The 18,952-nt window shown below is 40.5% G+C and overlaps 3 protein-coding genes across 5 annotated transcripts; 2 read left to right on the forward strand and 1 right to left on the reverse strand.

The window, feature by feature from the left end:
* Positions 1–1,418: 1,418 nt before the first annotated feature.
* On the forward strand, positions 1,419–5,220 carry LOC130201603 (uncharacterized). 3 transcript variants are annotated; one of them, XM_056426677.1, is made up of 6 exons: positions 1,419–1,555; positions 2,889–3,009; positions 3,101–3,294; positions 4,144–4,291; positions 4,482–4,686; positions 4,847–5,220. In XM_056426677.1, exons 3-6 carry the CDS (start codon positions 3,161–3,163, stop codon positions 4,960–4,962), a joined length of 603 nt encoding a protein of 200 aa, XP_056282652.1. In that variant the 5' UTR covers positions 1,419–1,555; positions 2,889–3,009; positions 3,101–3,160; the 3' UTR covers positions 4,963–5,220. The 3 variants fall into 3 exon arrangements, with proteins under 3 accessions (XP_056282652.1, XP_056282651.1, XP_056282650.1); XM_056426676.1 differs by lacking the exon at positions 1,419–1,555 and having other exon boundaries at positions 2,804–3,021; XM_056426675.1 differs by lacking the exon at positions 1,419–1,555 and having other exon boundaries at positions 2,804–3,009.
* Positions 5,221–6,366: 1,146 nt separating this feature from the next.
* Positions 6,367–11,137, forward strand: cipca (CLOCK-interacting pacemaker a). The gene is given in 7 exon segments (XM_056426650.1): positions 6,367–6,373; positions 7,842–7,974; positions 8,364–8,404; positions 8,931–9,041; positions 9,500–9,529; positions 9,532–9,647; positions 9,883–11,137. Coding segments are annotated over 7 exon segments (1,155 nt in total). The 3' UTR covers positions 10,600–11,137.
* Positions 11,138–11,209: 72 nt separating this feature from the next.
* zdhhc22 (zinc finger DHHC-type palmitoyltransferase 22) lies at positions 11,210–14,246 on the reverse strand. Its single transcript, XM_056426727.1, has 3 exons — positions 14,080–14,246; positions 12,540–13,097; positions 11,210–12,439 (listed from the first exon to the last, which is right to left on the reverse strand). The coding sequence occupies exons 2-3, from the start codon at positions 13,093–13,095 to the stop codon at positions 12,162–12,164; spliced, it is 834 nt and encodes a 277-aa protein (XP_056282702.1). The 5' UTR covers positions 13,096–13,097; positions 14,080–14,246; the 3' UTR covers positions 11,210–12,161.
* Positions 14,247–18,952: the final 4,706 nt, after the last annotated feature.

The raw sequence follows: 18,952 nt of genomic DNA on the forward strand, positions 1-18,952 counted from the left end.
GTTTGGGTCCTCTCTCGTTGCGACAACCTGGACTGCGCATGACAGTTATTACTGGTATGTCACACTGTTGTGTAGCTAAATGAGAATGTGGTGTATACAAAAGCACCATATTGTATTAATATAAGTATAGAAATATAAAACTACACACACCAAGAGCACTAATGTTTTTATTGTACATATAAGCAACGTGCGTTCAAAGCCATCCCACTGCTTTTGTAACATTCATTGTGTTCACTGCTTTCAGATATGCAACTCTCATGCTTATTATGTTAATGTGAGCCCTAATAATTATATGCATTTCATAAGCAAATAGGCTACTACTGGCAAATCAACATTTTAAAATGATAGATCACTCCAAACTATGTTTTTCTTTCGTTCCTCCATCTCTCTCTCTTTCTTTTCCCTGCATGAATATGATGTACACTCGTCCTAATAGATTATATTCCACCCCGTGAAGCCACTGCATGAGGCGTCGGCACCGCTTCCTCGTGAGAATCGAACATTCAGGACACTGCGCAACTCAACAGAAGATGGCAGTAAAGCAGCAGTGGAGCCTCTCAATGGAATAGAGAAGAAGGTCCGTGTACGTTTTGTTAGTTTGTTTTTTCGTTTCATTCCAAATACGGAATACGGAAATCACGTGGTTTTTTCGTTTTCCGTTTGAAAACCAAAAACGGATAAACGGAATACCACCTCCGTATTTCGTTTCTGCTGTCTGAAACCAAAAACGACAGAACGGAAGTGCTTAAAATGAAGTCAAAATAAAAGCCAGTGATACATATTCGGATTAACCTTAGAAGAATATTAATTAATCAATATAAAGAATAAATAATTAAACGTGGATATTTTAACGATGCAAACACATAGCAGGGTAACGTTAGAAGAATATTAATTAGTCAATATAAAGAATAAAGAATTAAACCTGGATATGTTAGCGACAGTGGTGACGACGGGAAGTTTAATATTCATGTAGCACAGCAAGAATCACCTTCTCACTTAATGTGTGTGTGTGTGTGTGTGTGTGTGTGTGTGTGTGTGTGTGTGTGTGTGTGTGTGTGTGTGTGTGTGTGTGTGTGTGTGTGTGTGTGTGTGTGTGTGTGTGTGTGTGTGTGTGTGTGTGTGTGTGTGTTTTGAAACATGGTTGGAGGGAGCAAGAAAGACTGTCCCACATTTACAAAGAAACAAATGGTCAATTTGACCCGCAACATAACAGGAGGGTTAAATGTAGTTGACACTACAAAGGGTTGCATTTTGGGTAACTGAGTTTATTCTGTGTTTATCTCCGCAGTTTTAGGTTTGCCACTGCTATATACACCCTTTTGCACTGAAGCACGCAAGATGGACTCCAGCCTGTTACCTTACTTAGATATTGTACAACAAATGATGCATAGTGGCTGTAGTGATGTGGACATAAAACCACTTGATATTTGAATGTGGCTTGCGTAGAGGAACGTCCGTGGCCAATATTCGGAAGTTTTGTAAAGACCACGGGTTAAAAAGACAGCGAGTGACGGACCAACAACTTGAAGCTGCAGTCTCCAATGCAATAACACAGGTAGGGTGCAGTTAATTTATTTGCGCGAAATAATGCATACAACGAAACTATAAGTGTGTGTAAGGTTAGTATGTTATACTTTAACCCTCCTGTTATGTTCGTTTCTTACATACAGCCGTCATGCTCCCGGGTCAGTTTGACCCAAAAGTGGTCAGAAACAAAAAAATCCTAATAACTATAGTTTGTACCTCATCACCAACACCATTACTAACAATCCAATCAGTTTTTAGTGGAATTGAGTTATTCACCCCTCCATAGATTTAATGAAAAATACATGTTCAAACAATTTTTTAGGTACATTGAAAAAATCTAAATCTAAATTAAATTGCATTAGTTTACTATAACATGTATATTCTCCTACATTTTATTACCATTTAGTAGAAAAATTTCATGGGGTGATGTAGATAAATAGAGATGAGACACCTGTGTTCAGGGTCATAATGACCCGCCCACTAAAAATCAAGCCAAATGAGTCATAAAGGATTTGTATTGAAAGTAAACTTTAGTTATGTTCATTTATAGTGTTGATATGCATAAATTATGTTATAAAAGATGACCAAAGGCCAGCACATAGTCATCCTCTTGGTGCAGTCGTATGGATCTGCAGAAATGTCACTCTTGTCTGTCTTCAAAACTTGAGAGCCCTGAACAGGGTGTGTGTCACTCTCAGTCACCCAGTCTATTAGAAGTACTAGAGCACCATATTTATTAGGAGAGACATGAAAGAAAGCCTTACCTTAGTGTCCCATGTCCAATAAAGGTGTATTTAGGGGGGAAATGAGAAACATTTGTAAAGTGTGGTTCTCGTGGGTGATGGCCGGGCACACAGGCAGGATATAGATGGTTCATACAAACAGATGGTAAGAAAGACTGTCCCACATTTACAAAGAGGGGGGGGGGGGGACTCCATAATAGCTATTGTATTTAGTAGTTATATAGTTATTGTAACACGGTCCGAAAACTGTGCAGCTCCACGCAGCTCCAGCCACAAATACCTGCCGTAAAGTGTGATCCATGTGACGTCATTCTGTAACTTGCTTGTATTTATTACAATAACAAATGATAACGACATCTTTTAACATTAAAGTTAGACACAGATCTGATTAAAGGTCAACATCTGAATCCAACTAAATAATGTAGCCTACCGCTAATTAAATTAGTCTCTTACAACTATGAAAATGTATCGAGTAAAATATGTTTAAACTGCAACTAGTTTTCATAATCATCTATCATTCAAAACACTTAACAATTCATTGTAATTTAATTGGAGTTGAAGTTGACATTTCATGGCTTAACATTACAATGCAACATGTATTCCTTTCTTTATCTTCAGGGTGGTCCTACCTATGGCAGGAAAATGATGACTGGGAGTCTTGCAGCTGCAGGTGTCTTCGCATCAGAGGGTCGTGTTGGAGCTGTTTTGCGCAACATTCACCCATGCACCTTACCATAAGGCACGATGCCAGGTTTTTGTTTTTTTTCTCAAATTAGAATATGTTGTGCTATTCAATAAGGTCATGATGTTCTTTTTTGTCTGTGTTTAAGGGAGCAAGGAACCTCAACCCTCTTCCTTACCATGCAGCCTATGTGGGTCACAAAATCCACATGGACCAAAATGAGAAGATTGTCATGTTTGGCGTGACTCATGTGCTGGCAATAGATGGCTTCTCCAGCAAAATTGTTGGACAAGCTACTATGCCTGTAAAGAACAACCTCACCATCTACAATGACGTTTACAGGTAATTGAAAAGACTGTTGTCCTTGTACCCTAAACATTACAAATCATCCCCATTTTATGAGGTGTTTTAACAGGGTGTCTGTGGGTCCTTGAAAACAAAAAATGCATTTAAAATTAAATATCTTACAATTTCTTGAATACCATTTTGTCAGCTCTGAAAATGTACTTGATTAGGAAGAGACGACATTTTCGAAAGTGGATTTAAATTCAATATGGCTTGTTAATGTATTAATGGTCATTTTGACCGAATCAATATTACACCTCCCCGCCTTCGGATTAATTTGACACCATTCAATGTTTAATGACGGTGTTCTTTCGGTAGTCAACAAACAAACATAAAGCGCCTCACACTTAAACTTGGAAAACAATATTAATTCTAATAATTTTCTGGAGGTTTTAATTGCTGGCGTCAAATTGAACCCAAAGGGTAAAATATGTTAGTAAATATAAAGGTAACAGGAGGGTGAAACATTGAATCGGGTCAAAATGACCCATAGGCGTGGGGAGGGTGTAATATTGATTCGGGTCAAAATGACCCGAAGGAAACACAAGGGTTAAAAAAAAAAGCTCAATTTAAGTGGGATTAGTCGCATGTGAAAACCTTCATAATATATATTTTTTTAGTTTGGATTTGAATCAACGTATTAAATTGCATTCATATTGGTCTAAAAGAGGACTTAAATTAAACTTATTGAAAACTACAGAAACCCTTTTTAAGCAGCAAGTTAAAACTCATCTCACCTCATCAGTACCTGATAACACAAGGCCTACTACACATTTTGTAAATGTATCTGACACCATTAGCCTTACCCTCCATACTGCTGTCTGCCAATGTTATGTTTTCTTGCAGGAGTGCAGTAATGGAATATGGGATGTGGGACCAGGTCAGAGTGGATCATGGAAAGGACTTCTACCTCACTCTTTTCATGCAGGAGAAGTTGGCCAGCCACCGCCACAACACTGAAAGGCCACCATATCTCCAAACACCATCAACAAAGGTGATCAACATACAATGGTTTTGCTGATTATAAAGTTAATCAACATGTAATTAATAACTATTTCACACTTTCATTAATTATTCAGAATGGTTAACTGAAGATATTGAAATGTGTGAAAGTAAGTTAGTCTGGGGGGGCGGGAAAATATTTGTTTATCAAGAATCTGAAAATGTCTATTTTGCAATGACAGAATCACAGAATCGAGAGAATCTGGCCAGAAATCAACAACCGGGTTAACTACCCGTTGAAAGCTACATTGGTCCAACTGGTGGATCAGGAGGAGCTGGACATGGAGGACCAGATGACTCGGTTCTGTGTGTCATCTTTGACATGCCAGTTGGCCCAGATCGGTGTTAACCGAACTGTGCAAGCATGGAATGCACACAGGATTCCTGGTATGTCTTCGGTTGGTCTTTCAAGCCTTTTTAATGTGAATAATTATTTTCAAAATGTTTTACTATTGAATGTTTCTTAAACATGTTTAATCAAATACTAGAAGGAGCATGTTGCAATACATGGAATGGTTGTGACAGCCACATTGAATTATTATTACAGGGAGGGGGATACCAAATTACTTGGCCAGAGATGGATGCCCAAAGAAGCTGTCGACAGACCTTTGCCAAATGCATCTGTGGCTGCAGACTGGTACGACCAGGAAGTGGGCTCACTGACACGAGTGTCAGACTTTGGCACCAACCCATTTCCAAGTTTACAGGACCAGGAAGCTGCAGTGAGGGGATTTGCTCTGCAGTGCCCTGATACAAGTGGACTGCTGGACAATGCAGTGAATAATCTGCCACAACCATTCAAAGATGGACTCAAAGGCCTCATCGACATCTCAAGGAGAAGTTGTCAACGCTGATGTTTTTTTGTGTGTCTAAGTTGTTATTGTCTGTGCTTTTTAATTAATTGGTTCAACTGACGGGATGTTTTTTCTTTTCTTCAAATGTTGGGGGTTTACTGGAGAAATATGTTCTTTTTGAATAAACACTTCTGTCTTTAAAGTCTGGCACGAATTTCATTTTTAATCTGTAATGGGAAAGTCTGGACCTGTAACACCAACTATTGATAGTGACACGGTGTGTTGACCCCCTGCCAGTGTGAGTAAGGCACTGGAAGATAGCTTGTTCAGTGACCTCTGACCTAGGTAACAAACGTACACCCCAAAATATACACACACAAGACGGTTGCAGCCGGTTTAGGGCGGTGAAGCCATGATAACTTCATACATTAGCCACCATTGTATCACTTGTTTCAGGCTCATAAGTCGGTCTCCCTGACAGCCGGATATCACAGATTTGGACCCAGTGTGAAGATTTCCCACTGGAGGAGGACCCGATGTGGTTGGGAACCTCGCTTGTTTATGAAGGGCAGCTTAAGGACCCTGACACCCTCAGTTTGGATGTCAATCTGACACCTATTGCTTCACTAAGAACACAGATGATGTCTGAGCACTACAATCAAACAGCAGGAACAAACATCAATGATAAACAATCTGAGCCAACCTATAAATCACATAATACTAAACACCATTTTGACCTGAGCTTGTAGCAGGTATAAAGCTTCAGTGGAAGCTCAGTCAGGACGGTTCAAACATCTGACATTCACTTTTCATTTGGAACAGCTCTTGGAAGGCAACACTTTGATGATGTAAATCATGCGAGCAGATTAACTGCAGATGGAAGAATCAGAGGAATTGAGATCCAGCAATACAATTCAAATACAGGAATGTAATCCTAATGCAATGCTACCACTAATTCTGAAGGCTTCCTCTTTTAGGGGAGTAGTTAACTTGTGCTTGACATAAAGAACTAGAAAATACCAAAGATTGTCTTTCTTTACTAATCTAGAAGTGTGCAGATGTCATTGGATCAGATATAAGTAGCCTACATGTGAGCTACTGCTCTGAGCTAAAGAAGGCCACGACCTGTTAGGCCTACTCTGAGCTAAACCTGTTGCTATTAGCTAAACAAGGCCATGACCTGTTGCTCTGAGCTAAACCTGTTGCTATTAGCTAAACAAGGCCATGACCTGTTGCTCTGAGCTAAACCTGTTGCTATTAGCTAAACAAGATCATGACTTGTTGCTCTAAGCTAAAGAAAGCTCTGAGCTGAATATGGCTTATCTAAATGTACATGCAGAGATATAGCCATACGGCTAAACACAGGCAACAACACCGAACAATCACTACTATAAACTATGTGAGACATGTTAGAGATGTGAGAGGAGCTGTGCTCTCCATGTTTCACTCTGATACAATAACTCATGGAGTCAACTCCTCAAAACATGTTCACACACAACACAGAGCTCCATCCTTCTGGAGACCAAAGGACTACATGATGATGATGTGATGTAGTCAGAGGAGTAGAGACACTGACAGCAGAGTAACAACAGAACAGGTTACATGTTTATGATGATTTAGTTTATTTCGATCAGCAAAATATACAACAATCATAATTCAACAAAAGAAGAAAGTGGCTGACCGAAAGGGTCGAGGCTGAAAGCTAACGAGCTTATAAGTGCCCTAACCTATGATTTCTCGAAAAAACTTATTTCAAAGAATCATATATATATATACACACATACATACGTATACATATACATACATATACACACACATATATACATATAAACACACACTATACATACACACAAATGCATATAAACATAAAATGAAAAACAAAACAAAAAACTTGTCCCCATTAACCGTTGATGTAATGATGATGTAGTAATGAAGGTTACAGGTGAAGCACAGGTGGTGCTGTGACTGGGTGCTAACTGAACGCTGCTTAATAAGAAAAACTCAACTGTCTCTTTATTTTTCAATTGTCAATATGTATTGCCTCGTGGTCATCATATCCTCACTCTTCCATGTAGGAATGTTTAGTTCCAAAATGACCCAAATAAAACAAGGAAATACATGATGTATACAACTATGCTGGAAATTAACCATGAACATAAATATCAGAGGAAATAAACGGCATTAAATACATATGTATCAATAACAGGTATACTGCCATCTAGCGGTATAAAAGTGAACCGTTTACTCTGCGGTGGAAATATAGTCTCTGCACAGAAACATTACTTTGATTAATCTATATTAGGAACTGTGTTGCATCAAACAATGCAACGATTAAGTGAGAAGGTGATTCTTGCTGTGTAGGCTACATGAATATTAAACTTCCCGTCGTCAGAACTGTCGCTAACATATCCAGGTTTAATTCTTTATTCTTTATATTGACTAATTAATAGTCTTCTAACGTTACCCTGCTATGTGTTTGCATCGTTAAAATATCCCCGTTTAATTATTTATTCTTTATATTGATTCATAATACGAATATGTATCACTGGCTTTTATTTTGACTTCATTTTAAGCACTTCCGTTCTGTCGTTTTTGGTTTCAGACGGCAGAAACGAAATACGGAGGTGGTATTCCGTTTTTCCGTTTTTGGTTTTCAAACGGAAAACGAAAAAACCACGTGATTTCCGTATTCCGTATTTGGAATGAAACGAAAAAATGAAATAACATTACGTACACGCTGAACCGGAGTCGAGTCCAAAGTGTCGGTCGACCCACTGCCGCTGGAGCTCGTGTCGGACGCCGGTGTGACGGATCCGTGTTCCGCTGCACGCGCGCCTCTGGCTGCTGACAGCGAGCTAACCGAGCTACGTCACAGGAGAAGGTGAGAACAGAGAACCATGTTGCATTTCACTGACCGCATGTATTCTGCAGCAGACTTGACTGGGGTCAAGTGTTGACAGATGTGCGTTTGTAAACAACAACAACAACAGTAGTAAGGGAGCTCTAAGGTTGGCTGCGGTCTCAGAGTCTCATGTGTATTCCTCCTCTCTACCTCCATCTGCCTGATGGACCGTGGAGGTCTGGATCTGGAATATGCCGACTACCAACTATTCATTCACTCTGTCGTATTCATTGATTGTGTTGTTACTGTGTTTTAATTTGTGTGTAATGATTCCTTCTGGTCACATGACATCTATTGTTCTGTCCATCCTGGAGAGGGATCCTCCTCTGTTGCTCTCCTGAAGGTTTCTTCCCTTTTTTCCCCTGAAGGGTTGTTTGGGAGTTGTTCCTGATCCGATGTGAGGTCAAAGGTCAGGGATGTCTATATGTACAGATTGTAAAGCACTCTGAGACACATTTCTAATTTGTAAAAATGGGCTATATAAATAAACTGAATTGAGTTGAATTGTATTGTTGGCATTGACATCTTTTATTATTTATATATGTAGGCTGTACGTGTTGAAAAGAGGCGCAGGCCTCCAAAACGTCAAGCTCGATTACATAAACGGACACAACGTGAAAAGACAACATCCTATTTGTTTTTCTCTTGGATTGTCTAATTCAGCAAACTGAATTGAACAATGATCTGCCATCAAGACAATAAATCACCACAATACAAAGTAATGGAGTGTAAAACATGCACACCACTGTTGTTTACAAGTTGACTGTCTCTTCACTGAGTTCAGTCTGAACTGGAGTCCATACCAACCTCATGTCTCTACTTTGTCATTACATAACCACAACTCAACGCACAAGCGCATTGAACTCTGTCCTCGCCGTGATGTGTTCAGGGTGCCAGACACCTTTCAACTCTTCACTCTCCATTTCTCCAGGCAGACACGATCAGTTGTCGTCGACCCGACAGACACAGGACGCCGTCCCTCACCAGGGCAACGACACGCCTTGGAGCATCCGAGTCTGACCTGGAGAGAGATTCAGGCTTCTCAGGTCTGATTCCATCGTGTTACTCTGTAGTTATACACCTTTAACCTTTGGGTTTGTCCAGCTGTATGTTTTAATTTGACATGGTAGTGTTGCCAGTATGGCACGTGTCGTAAACTGAGTGTACCTGTATATAATTAGTATTTCCATAATTAGAGAAAGAAAATTACTATCAACAAGGTCAGCCATAATCAAATGTAGATCTAGGTCACATGTTCTATGTAGGGTAACCCGTATTGGGTCAATTTTTCTTCTTTTTACTTTTATTCTATTCACTGTTGAGGCTGACCTGGATTTGGTTAATCCCTCGTTATCACGACGATGGTATCCATTTCCAGACCCTCTGGAGAGGCTTATCTACATCTGCCACTGTTTTCATAGTTCTAATGTTCTGCTCCAATCGGAAGGTAAATACTTTGCTTTCAAACCTGACGAGACCCATACGCCTGTCTCCCCGTCCTCAGGTGGCAGCTCTGAGCACCTTAGTGCAGTCGACCTGACTCTGAAGATGCGGGATGGAATTACCCGATCGGTCCGCAAGCAGCTGTGATGGGAGGCCCGTATGCTGGACTTTCTCCAATGATCATCATGAATAACTTTGGATTGAAGCAGGTAAAATATAGCAATGTGTCTCTACTGCTGCATGGCAGTAATCCAGGGCTTTATTGTCAATTCAGGGTGAAATGACCTTTCGCTAAGAGTGCAAACATAACGTCTTTGTGAACATTGTGATTTGACCATTGTGTGTTTGTTAATTTTATGAATGCTCCTTATATTCAACTCCTATAATGTATGTTGTGTACTTTAGGTTGTTACATGATATTTAAAGTTGTTGTTCCCCCTCGAGTGATCCCCGATGGCTCCAGCAGAACAACAGTGGGGCTTTCCTTCGCCCGTGGAAGCTATGCCTCAGTCACCGATGGTTCTCCTTCAAACCGTGGCAGGCCTATCAAATGGTAGCAGCAGCTTCTCAAACACGGATTCTGAGAACACCCGAGAATCAAAAAGCCACGCGCCCATCCTTAAGTCGTATCCCAAAATCACCCCACACCCATCAGACGTGCCCACTAAGAGGCTGGGATCCTCCAAGGTGAGGTTGAGTTCAACGTCGGGATATGACCAGCGACCCAAGAGGCACCACCACGACCACGGGCTCCTCGGGCTCCACGGCTCCCCCGGCCTGCAGCCGGCAGCGCAGACTACCATCAAATCCATCTCAAACTGTGAAGCAGCGAACCAGCAGTCGCAGGCAGCTGAGAGTCAAGACAGTGACACGTCTCTCTCCGAGCTGGCGGGGAGCAACTCGCCGCTCCCCGACGCAGACGAATTCAGCACGGACATTTACAACCACGGGATGGACGCTGACCAGGACGACGCACTCTCGACAGACGTCAACAAACTGAAACGTTTCAGTAACACCGACAACGTTCTCAACAAATCCGGCTTGCTGAATATCACCATGCGCACAAAGCAGTTGATCAAGGAGAACAAGCGCACCCAAGGGCAGCTGCAGCAGCTTCAGGAGCAAACGGGGCTGCTGCACTTTTCAAACCCTTGCCTATAATTAATTATCTTGCCGTTGTTTCAGAAAAGAAAGTGTCGCTTGCAAAGGCTACGTCCTCGACATGTTCCATTCTTAATTGCATTAGACACAAGTATACATTACATATAAAGACACGTGGGGTTAAGTCCGCATACATGCCCTGAATGTGAAAATATAACCATCATTTTTAAACCCGATGTGGATACATTTGGCCTGTGTTTTAATATCCTCTTTGCCCTGGCGAAGCAAAGTTAATGTAGATAGAATAACATGAAGACAAGTCAAGTCATTAATGTTTCAGTTTTATTTGTTAAATTGAGGTTAACGGTTGAATTATTTATTATACCAACAATATGCTGCTGTTGCAATATTTTCTCATCACGATTAATTTGAAAACTAAGAAATAATTAAACTATATTCTTAGTTCTCAAAGGGCAAAAGGAGAGCTCCTGAAATATTTTAAGATTACTGTTCAGAGATTGCATTTTTTCTTTGTGAAAAGTACTTTCTGTGTTAATCTTTAGCAAATGTCACTTTGAATAAATCTCTGTAGACCATTTCCTCTCAGTCGTTTATTTCACTTTCCTATCTCAGAATGTGTAGTTTTAAAAAACACAAAACAGCTGCTTGATGGGATTTTAATACTTTTATTGGTATAACAGGAATAGACAAAATAGCTCTAAAAAGTATATTTGTTGAAATCCAAAACAGCTTTGACAGGATGTTGAATACGCCAGTAGCTGTAGCAGCAGCATTGCAGTGACACATCCTTATTACTAATGCTATTATTATCTTTATTAAACAGAGGACCCTCTTCTCATCATCTTTGGGGTCATCTGGAAGCATTCAAGACATTGTGAATAATACCCTGGATAAAATAATATTGTAATCTTTACATTTCCCCCACCCATTCTTATACAGGAGCACATGACTGTACTGTCTGAGTCACATTCATTTGAGTAAAAATCCGTCTCACCGTGTGACAGTTTATTGTCTAAACAGTGGTGTCAAGCCCGGCAGTTTATGCTGTAGACACATCCTGTAGTTTCTTTGTCTCCTAGCCCTTAACATCAAAGTACGTTATTGTTGTGAAAACTACCCCAAGTTTCCTGAATGTCACATTGTAGCAGCCTACAAGGAACAACACACTTGATTGATAATCTCAAAGCACCGTGCGGTGCAGGCCTTCAAATCAATAGCATGATATACAAATGTGAAGCGAAACCCAAGCAAGTATGCAAAGCCGTCTTTATACTGTATTTTGATGCAAGTATGTCGCGGTGCATGAAAAAACTGCTGCATGTCCCAAACCACCAACTTATTAGTCTCAATATTGCCGTGTTACAAAGCTACTTACTTATTAAAGGAGATACTTACACCATGCGCCTATTCAGAAGTTTCACATTGAGATATGGCTCCTATCCTTAAATGAATGCGCGCTAACGGCTATTTAATTCACAAACTACTGCAAAGGTCAGAAAGCATTCATTTAGTATCTCAAATCAATCGCCACATGGATCCCAAGAAACCCTTTTCTACAACTTGTGCCACTTGTGTGGCCTATTGGGACATGTGGTTATCACTCAGTCTTGCTTATGTGCGTCCGTGTCTTCGGAGCATGTCTCCGCCGTCTGCACGGGCAGGATGAGGCCGAGGATCCAGCGGGTACCAAACACATCCTTAAGGTTGCTTCTCCAAGGGCTGCGGTTCTCCACGAGCTGCCCCCTCTGCATCTGACACCAGGTCTGACCCCGGGCCACCAGCAGCACCTGCTGGCAGCAGAAGCCTGCGCAGACCAGGCCGATGCCCAGCCACACATAGAGCATCAGCACCAGGAACAACTGCAAGCCTGAGATTGTTCCTGTGGGGGCAAGAATAAAGAAGGACCATTGTGATGCTCAGTATAAGTCAACGCGTATCTTAAACGATTAGCTTCGGTCGGAAACAATTGAAAAAGTCACCTGTGAAGAAGTAACTGGTGGAGAGGGGGAGCAGAGTCAGGAAGGTCAGCGGGTTCTCAAAGGAGATGGAGTACTCCACTGTGATAAAGGCCACGCCGAGAACCAACGAGTACAAACAAGTGCATGAGGTGTAGATGCAGAACATGATGAAGTAGCGCATGTTTTTGTTGCCGATGCAGTTTCCAGTGAAAAAGCAGTGGTGGTCCCTCTTCAGGATGACTTTCTTACACAGTTTGCAGAAGTGCCGACCGTTCAGGAGGTAGTGCGCGTCCACTTTGTCCGAGCAGTGCGCCGAACACACCGGGACCGCGGTCTCGTTGGCGCTTTCAGCCGGATATGTAATAGTCATGATGTAGTTACCCAGTGCATTGAACATCAAGAAGAGGAAAACCACTGTGTGAAGAGCTGTGGGCAGACTGAGCGATGTATCCGGATTGGGGAAGATTGTTGGGATGAAGAAGCAGAAGTGGAAAATGAAAGTGACTGCTGTGGCCATGAAGAAGTAGGCAGGCGCGACAGCGTTGAGGAGCCTCAGTTTCAACATCCTGGTGAACATGTCTGCGTGAGAGGGAGGACACAGCGAGCAGAACGGTATCACGCACTGCTCCAGCCGCAGAGGAGCAATCATGGAGCAGAGTTTTGACACATAATAAATCTCCATCTCAAAGGTTTACTTTGAAAAACGAAAAGTTACAGGCGAACACAATATATTCTGTCTTGTCGAGGTTTTAAGAAAAAGCCTGCTCCACGGACTAGTTAACCCCTCCTGAGAGCGATTCACCATGACCTCATCGGAAGAAGTACACATTAAAAAAAATATTATTTAAAACATAACATTTAATTGAACATATAATAACATCCTGAATAGCTAATACGTATGTTTTATGTACATTATAATATACTTTATGACAACGTATATTGTTCATACAGAAATAAGCAATTTACAGAGAACTATGTACATGAAGCAACATCCTGAATAGCTAATAAGTGTATGTTTTATGTACATTATAATAACCTTCATGACCACGTATATTGTTCATACAGAAATAAGCAATTTACAGAGAACTATGTGCATGAAGCATCTTGGTAAAAGTGGCAGAAAATGCCACAAAGATGATCAAAATGTGTCATGCGGCTGCTCATCTGGTAAAGAGAATGTAAGCTGCTGCTGAGAAAAACTAATTTATCTGAAAAATAGGGTCTATGGACTCTAGGGGGCCACTGAGAAAACTAAAAATATCTCACCTTTTTTTTCCCTCTCTGATCTTCTAACAAAAACACGATAACAGATACGCAGATCCCAAATAATCAAAGCGCGCAAAGAAGGAAGGAAGGCCCCCAAAGACCCCACGACAAGATGTGCATGTTCATTTATGAACATAGGATGCTTCACTGGAGGTCGAGCATCATGCCCTAGATAACAGAGAGCACACACAGCACTCTGTCGGTGCCTCTCCTCCGTGTTTTCTCAGACGGTGACAATGATGGCGTCAATCATTGAATCCCCATGACGACACAGGTACAACAGTCATCCTCCTACCTGCTGATGTTCGAGGAGCGAGGAGCTGTCCGTTCAGCACCGCGGAGCCTCGGCTCGGTTCATCCACACGCGCAGAAGGTCATGTTGATGCACACCGACGTCCCTTTCTCATTGTCAGGGTGCCGGCTCCTTCTTCTACCGCCGCCTGCTGGTCTGGATGCGTCTGTGCTTCCTTCCTTTTAATTGGCTGAGTGGTTTACTCCTTATAGTCACAGCCTTATTAGTCCATGGAAGCTCCTTCTAGCAGCAAAAGAAAATAATGAGATAGAAAAAAAAGTTCTGTCTCATCACTGTCCTATTCTAAAAAAATACAACTTGCTTAGTTGGGATAACTTGATTAAATATGTGCACGTCTGTCTGATGTACAAAATCATACATGGATTGACCTCTCCTCCTCTCAAACAATTTGTCACCACACGAACTGGATATCGGCTCACAAGAGGTGCAGCAAGAGGGGATTGTATCGTCCCTCTCAGGAAAAGTGCTTTTAGTCATGCTGCTTTCTCAGTACAAGCAGCAGTTCACTGGAACTACATTCCAGGATCTATCAGAGAGCTACAATCATTCAACTCTTTTAAAGCAGAAACAAAGAAATGGTACATTACTACCCAGCTCTGTCAGCACTAGACTGTAACTACCTCCTCCATCTGTCCAGGTTGGACTTTCATTTTGTCTGTCTGTCAGTTGTTGTCTGTCTGTTGTCCGGTCTCTGTATGTCTTGACTTGCTGGTCGGCCGTTTACTCCACCTGCGTGTCTTCTCTTGTCGTTCACCTGTTTGCAGTTGTATGTCACATTTAGTCTGTAAGCTTTTATGTTGTATCTCTGACATTATGTTTTTATTCTGTCCATTTTAACATTGTTTATTTGCTTTATCTGTAGATTGTATTTGCAATCTTATGTTTTTAGGTTTGTTCTTAACATCAGCAACATTGGGACTACAGATGAAAAATAGCCTCTTGGCTAACTCTGGCACATTTACTGCAATGTTTTTATCAATGTGCACTGTCCCTTATTAAATAAACCATTTAAATAAAAGAAAGTCGACATTATGAGACCCTTAACCACAACAGCCAGACGTAGCTTTTTGGCCGTTAACCCACATTTTACATAAAGTGTGGGTATACATTGAAGACTGTACTTTAAATGTGGCTTTACAACAGATGAACTGCTTCAAGTGCTTTGTAATTCTGGGATTGTACGAAGCAAACGCAGCCTAGCAAGGATTTTAAGCAAGAAGCAGCATCGATTTCCACGAAAAGCTTCATTCATTTGGAATTGCAATCAGTGGATGCATTGATGGGTTTTCCAGAAAGATGATATCTGTGTCACCGCCGCTTCCTCGTCCCTCCCGCTTTCTGCTCACCTGTCGCCTCCAGCAGATCGACCCATCTTCTCTAACTCTGTGCCAGATGGCTACCTCGACTGTGGTATAGTAATCACCTGCTTCTGACTTCTCTAATTTTGTTTTTTAGAAAAAAATGATGAATGGCCCTGCCCTTTTCCCTTTCCATTATTTCTTGTTTTCGATATGATCGGGCAGCTTGTGCCTTTTGGAAATCTGGAGGCCCAAACCTAAATGGATGTGGAAGAAAGCACAAAAGAGTCGAAAGCCCGAGCGACCCAGAGGCCCTCTGAGCACTTTGTCAACCGACTTTCTCAACTTTGGTGTTTCAATAAAACACTCAAGCGTCTAAAGTGGCGCTTTTGTTTTGTGAGATTTCTTCACAGAAAAAGCCGACAGTCGCTACAATGCCCGTTAACCTCTTCCACCAACGCTGAGTCCTATGGATGACTTTAGAGCAAAGAACAGGTCTTTTTAAATAAATCATCCTGCAGGTTTAATGTGTTTAATATTCATGAGTTCTGAGAAGATGACCTCGTTGGACAGGTGGTAAAACGCTTCAGAGGAGAGCGGGAGCTGAGGCCTTCAACATGTCCACACGCCACATAGCAACACAGATTCATTCAATTAATTTCAGAGGCATATTCTGCTACCGTGCTGCAACCAGTGAATCAATATTTCATCCAGCATTGCTTTGAGTTTGAAAGACACACATTAAATGTAATGATACTACAGCCATGCTAGTGGTGAAGGTTTCATATTTATTGAAACTTATTGGAAGAATATGGAATACGGAGCACTTGATGAAAAATAGAGAAGATGATATTGCTATTATTGGCCCAACACAAGGCAACAAAAATAAAATAAAGTATCGAAGTTGAGCCTGAAGGTGGCACCAGAGGTACACAAATGTTACACAAGCCAAAGGTTAACTTTTAAAAGGTGCCAACATATAAAATGTGATTGATTACACTGTGTGCAAAGAGAATTGAGTTATATTTTAGAATAAATGAGGATGCTCAACGCTTCCTCCTGCAGTACGGAGCATGTAAAAGGCCCTCAGCCGTCTTCAGGTGATAGGATGAGTGTGTACGATGCCACAGTGCATATAAAGTGACCATTGCTGCAGGAATGTACGACTCTTACAAAGTCAAGAAACAAATAAATGAATACAGATAATATAAATATCACTGAATCTGTGTCCAGTTCTGTGAGACACGTTATTTGGGTAATTTTACTGTTAAAAATAAAGGGTAGAGCACCACTGATATTAATAAAGGGATGTTTAAACTGAAAACAATGTCCGACAAAACAAAAGTGGCAAAAAGCATGCTGAGAAAAGTAGAAATCATGTTGAAGATACACACTTAGTCGGGTAAACAAGGAGCTGGAGTTCATAAGGAAAACCTCAAATATTAAACTTTCTATCTCATAGTTATGACTTTCTATCTCTTAATTATGACTAAACATGGGGATGTTTTTATTATCACAGCTAAATTGTCATCTTATTTTTTCTTTTCTTTGGCAGAAACCGGTTTCCAAAAATAACAGGAAGGAGATAAAAATAATACAAAACAGAAGAGCAGAAAAAAAAGAAGCATAGAATAAATATTGTTTTGGTTTTATTATCAAAGCTAAATTTAAATGTTATGTTGTTCTTTTACTGACGAAAATGTGCCTCCATACGCATCTGATAGAGGATAAGTTGTCTAAAAATATGACATTTACATTATCAAATGTAGGCGACATTTGAAGTATTTAAGGAATATTTTGCTCATAACATTTATCTAGCATATGGCACTTTAAACAAAAAAAGGGTATTGCTAACTGGGCTAAATTATCTAAATACCTCCTTTACTGCCAAAAATCAAATTTCGCTAATACTTTGACCTATGAGGGCTTTACTTTTAGTTGTTGGTTTATATTCATATCCATTAATGTACTGTTGTAGTTGGCTCATGAACTCTAATATTTAGGAAAGGTTTGATAGAAAAAGCTTTGTTCAGTCTGTCTGGGCTAATAAGATTAAAAGGTTGAAACAATGCATGAAAGATCATGTTGGAGTAGGTGGCAATGCCTCCTCAATTATAATATATATATATAATATATATATATATATATAATATAATTATATTATTATATTAGAGATATGTATTTATTATATTTTACTTACCTTGTGTTGTCTCAGTCATTCTGCTTTTAGCTTTATAAATATAACAACCACTCCATCAGCAAAATAATTGTATAATCTGATCACAGATATTGCATATCCTAAAAATAGAGAGGAATGCATCAGCACTAGTTGACGCTCCCTTAGTCTTCAAGGCAGGTGTTTAATTGTCAGACGGCCCCTGAGTCGGGGGGAGTTTCTCTTGTTTCTTGTTGTTGGAGGAAAAAAACAAAGCAGCGCCCATCAACACCAGACACCGGCCACCGGGAAGCTTTCTGAGGTGAGCGGTGGGGATTTGTATTTGATTTATTTTGAAAGCATGTATCCGTGTGGTGATGTAAACGTGGACCGGAGGGGTCTGATGCGCTATTTATTATGGCGCCATCGTTTTCACCAAGTTCCACAGCTGGAGGAGGAGGAAGGCGAGCACAGCCTCCGACATATGTCTGATTGGAGAGAGAGAAAGAGAGAAAGAGAGGGGGGGGGGGGGGCTTTTCTTTTCTTTCATTTGTGACAATAGGATTTTAGACTTGAGTCTAACCTGCTCTGTGCCGTGTTGTTATTGGTCAGTCAGGGTGAAGATGTTTCTGGCAACGTGCCACGTGCCAGCCAATAACACCCAACACAGATCTCCTCTCCACGACATCTATTGTTCCTGATTATAGGGGAGACCTTTTATGAGCAACCTTGTCTCCCAACTGTAATAATATAAATTATGATATGATATGATATGATATTCCTTTATTCGTCCCACAGTGGGGGCATTTAAAAAATCACAGCAGTAGTGCACATCAGAGCATCAATGAAAATAAATATAAAACACAAAACAACAACAAATACTAAAGACTAAATACTAATACTAATACTAAATATACAGGGGGGGACATAAAGTAAAGTGCTGAGTAAAGTAAAGTGCAGAGTTTGCCAGGATCTCCAGCGATCTACTGATCTAATAATAACCATACTAATAATAATAATAATGATAATAATAATAATGATAATGATAATAGTGCATAAGTGCTGTATTCTCTCTGCTGTAGCCTGTTGTTGTTGCTGTTTTTCTGTTGGATTTATAAAGACACAATGCCAGTATTGGTCAAGTGAGCAGTTTGACCTGTTAAATCCATATTTATATCTGTATATCCAGTGTTACTGGCTGTGTTGCATGATATTAATGTATATGAGGTTATTTAGTTGATTGTATACGTTTGTACATTTCTTCTGACAATAACTCATAATGATGTTTTTAAATGTACGTCTGTTTTGGTTGAATGTTTTATATGCAGTCTTGTCATTGTTAAAGCAAAGGCAGAATCCATATATTTACAAGTGTTTTTATATTTTAGCGGGTCATCCAGCA

Source organism: Pseudoliparis swirei, chromosome 11, assembly GCF_029220125.1.
Source record: "Pseudoliparis swirei isolate HS2019 ecotype Mariana Trench chromosome 11, NWPU_hadal_v1, whole genome shotgun sequence".
In the NCBI taxonomy this organism is placed as follows: Eukaryota; Metazoa; Chordata; class Actinopteri; order Perciformes; family Liparidae; genus Pseudoliparis; species Pseudoliparis swirei.

Excerpts from the sequence above, each read along its gene's own strand:
- LOC130201603 (XM_056426677.1), top strand. The coding sequence starts at position 3,161 with ATGGACCAAAATGAGAAGATTGTCATGTTTGGCGTGACTCATGTGCTG. Across the intron at positions 3,295-4,143 it reads ATCTACAATGACGTTTACAG|GAGTGCAGTAATGGAATATG; the intron begins GTAATTGAAAAG and ends GTTTTCTTGCAG. Across the intron at positions 4,292-4,481 it reads TCCAAACACCATCAACAAAG|AATCACAGAATCGAGAGAAT; the intron begins GTGATCAACATA and ends TTGCAATGACAG.
- zdhhc22 (XM_056426727.1), bottom strand. The coding sequence starts at position 13,095 with ATGTTCACCAGGATGTTGAAACTGAGGCTCCTCAACGCTGTCGCGCCT. Across the intron at positions 12,440-12,539 it reads CACCAGTTACTTCTTCACAG|GAACAATCTCAGGCTTGCAG; the intron begins GTGACTTTTTCA and ends TTGCCCCCACAG.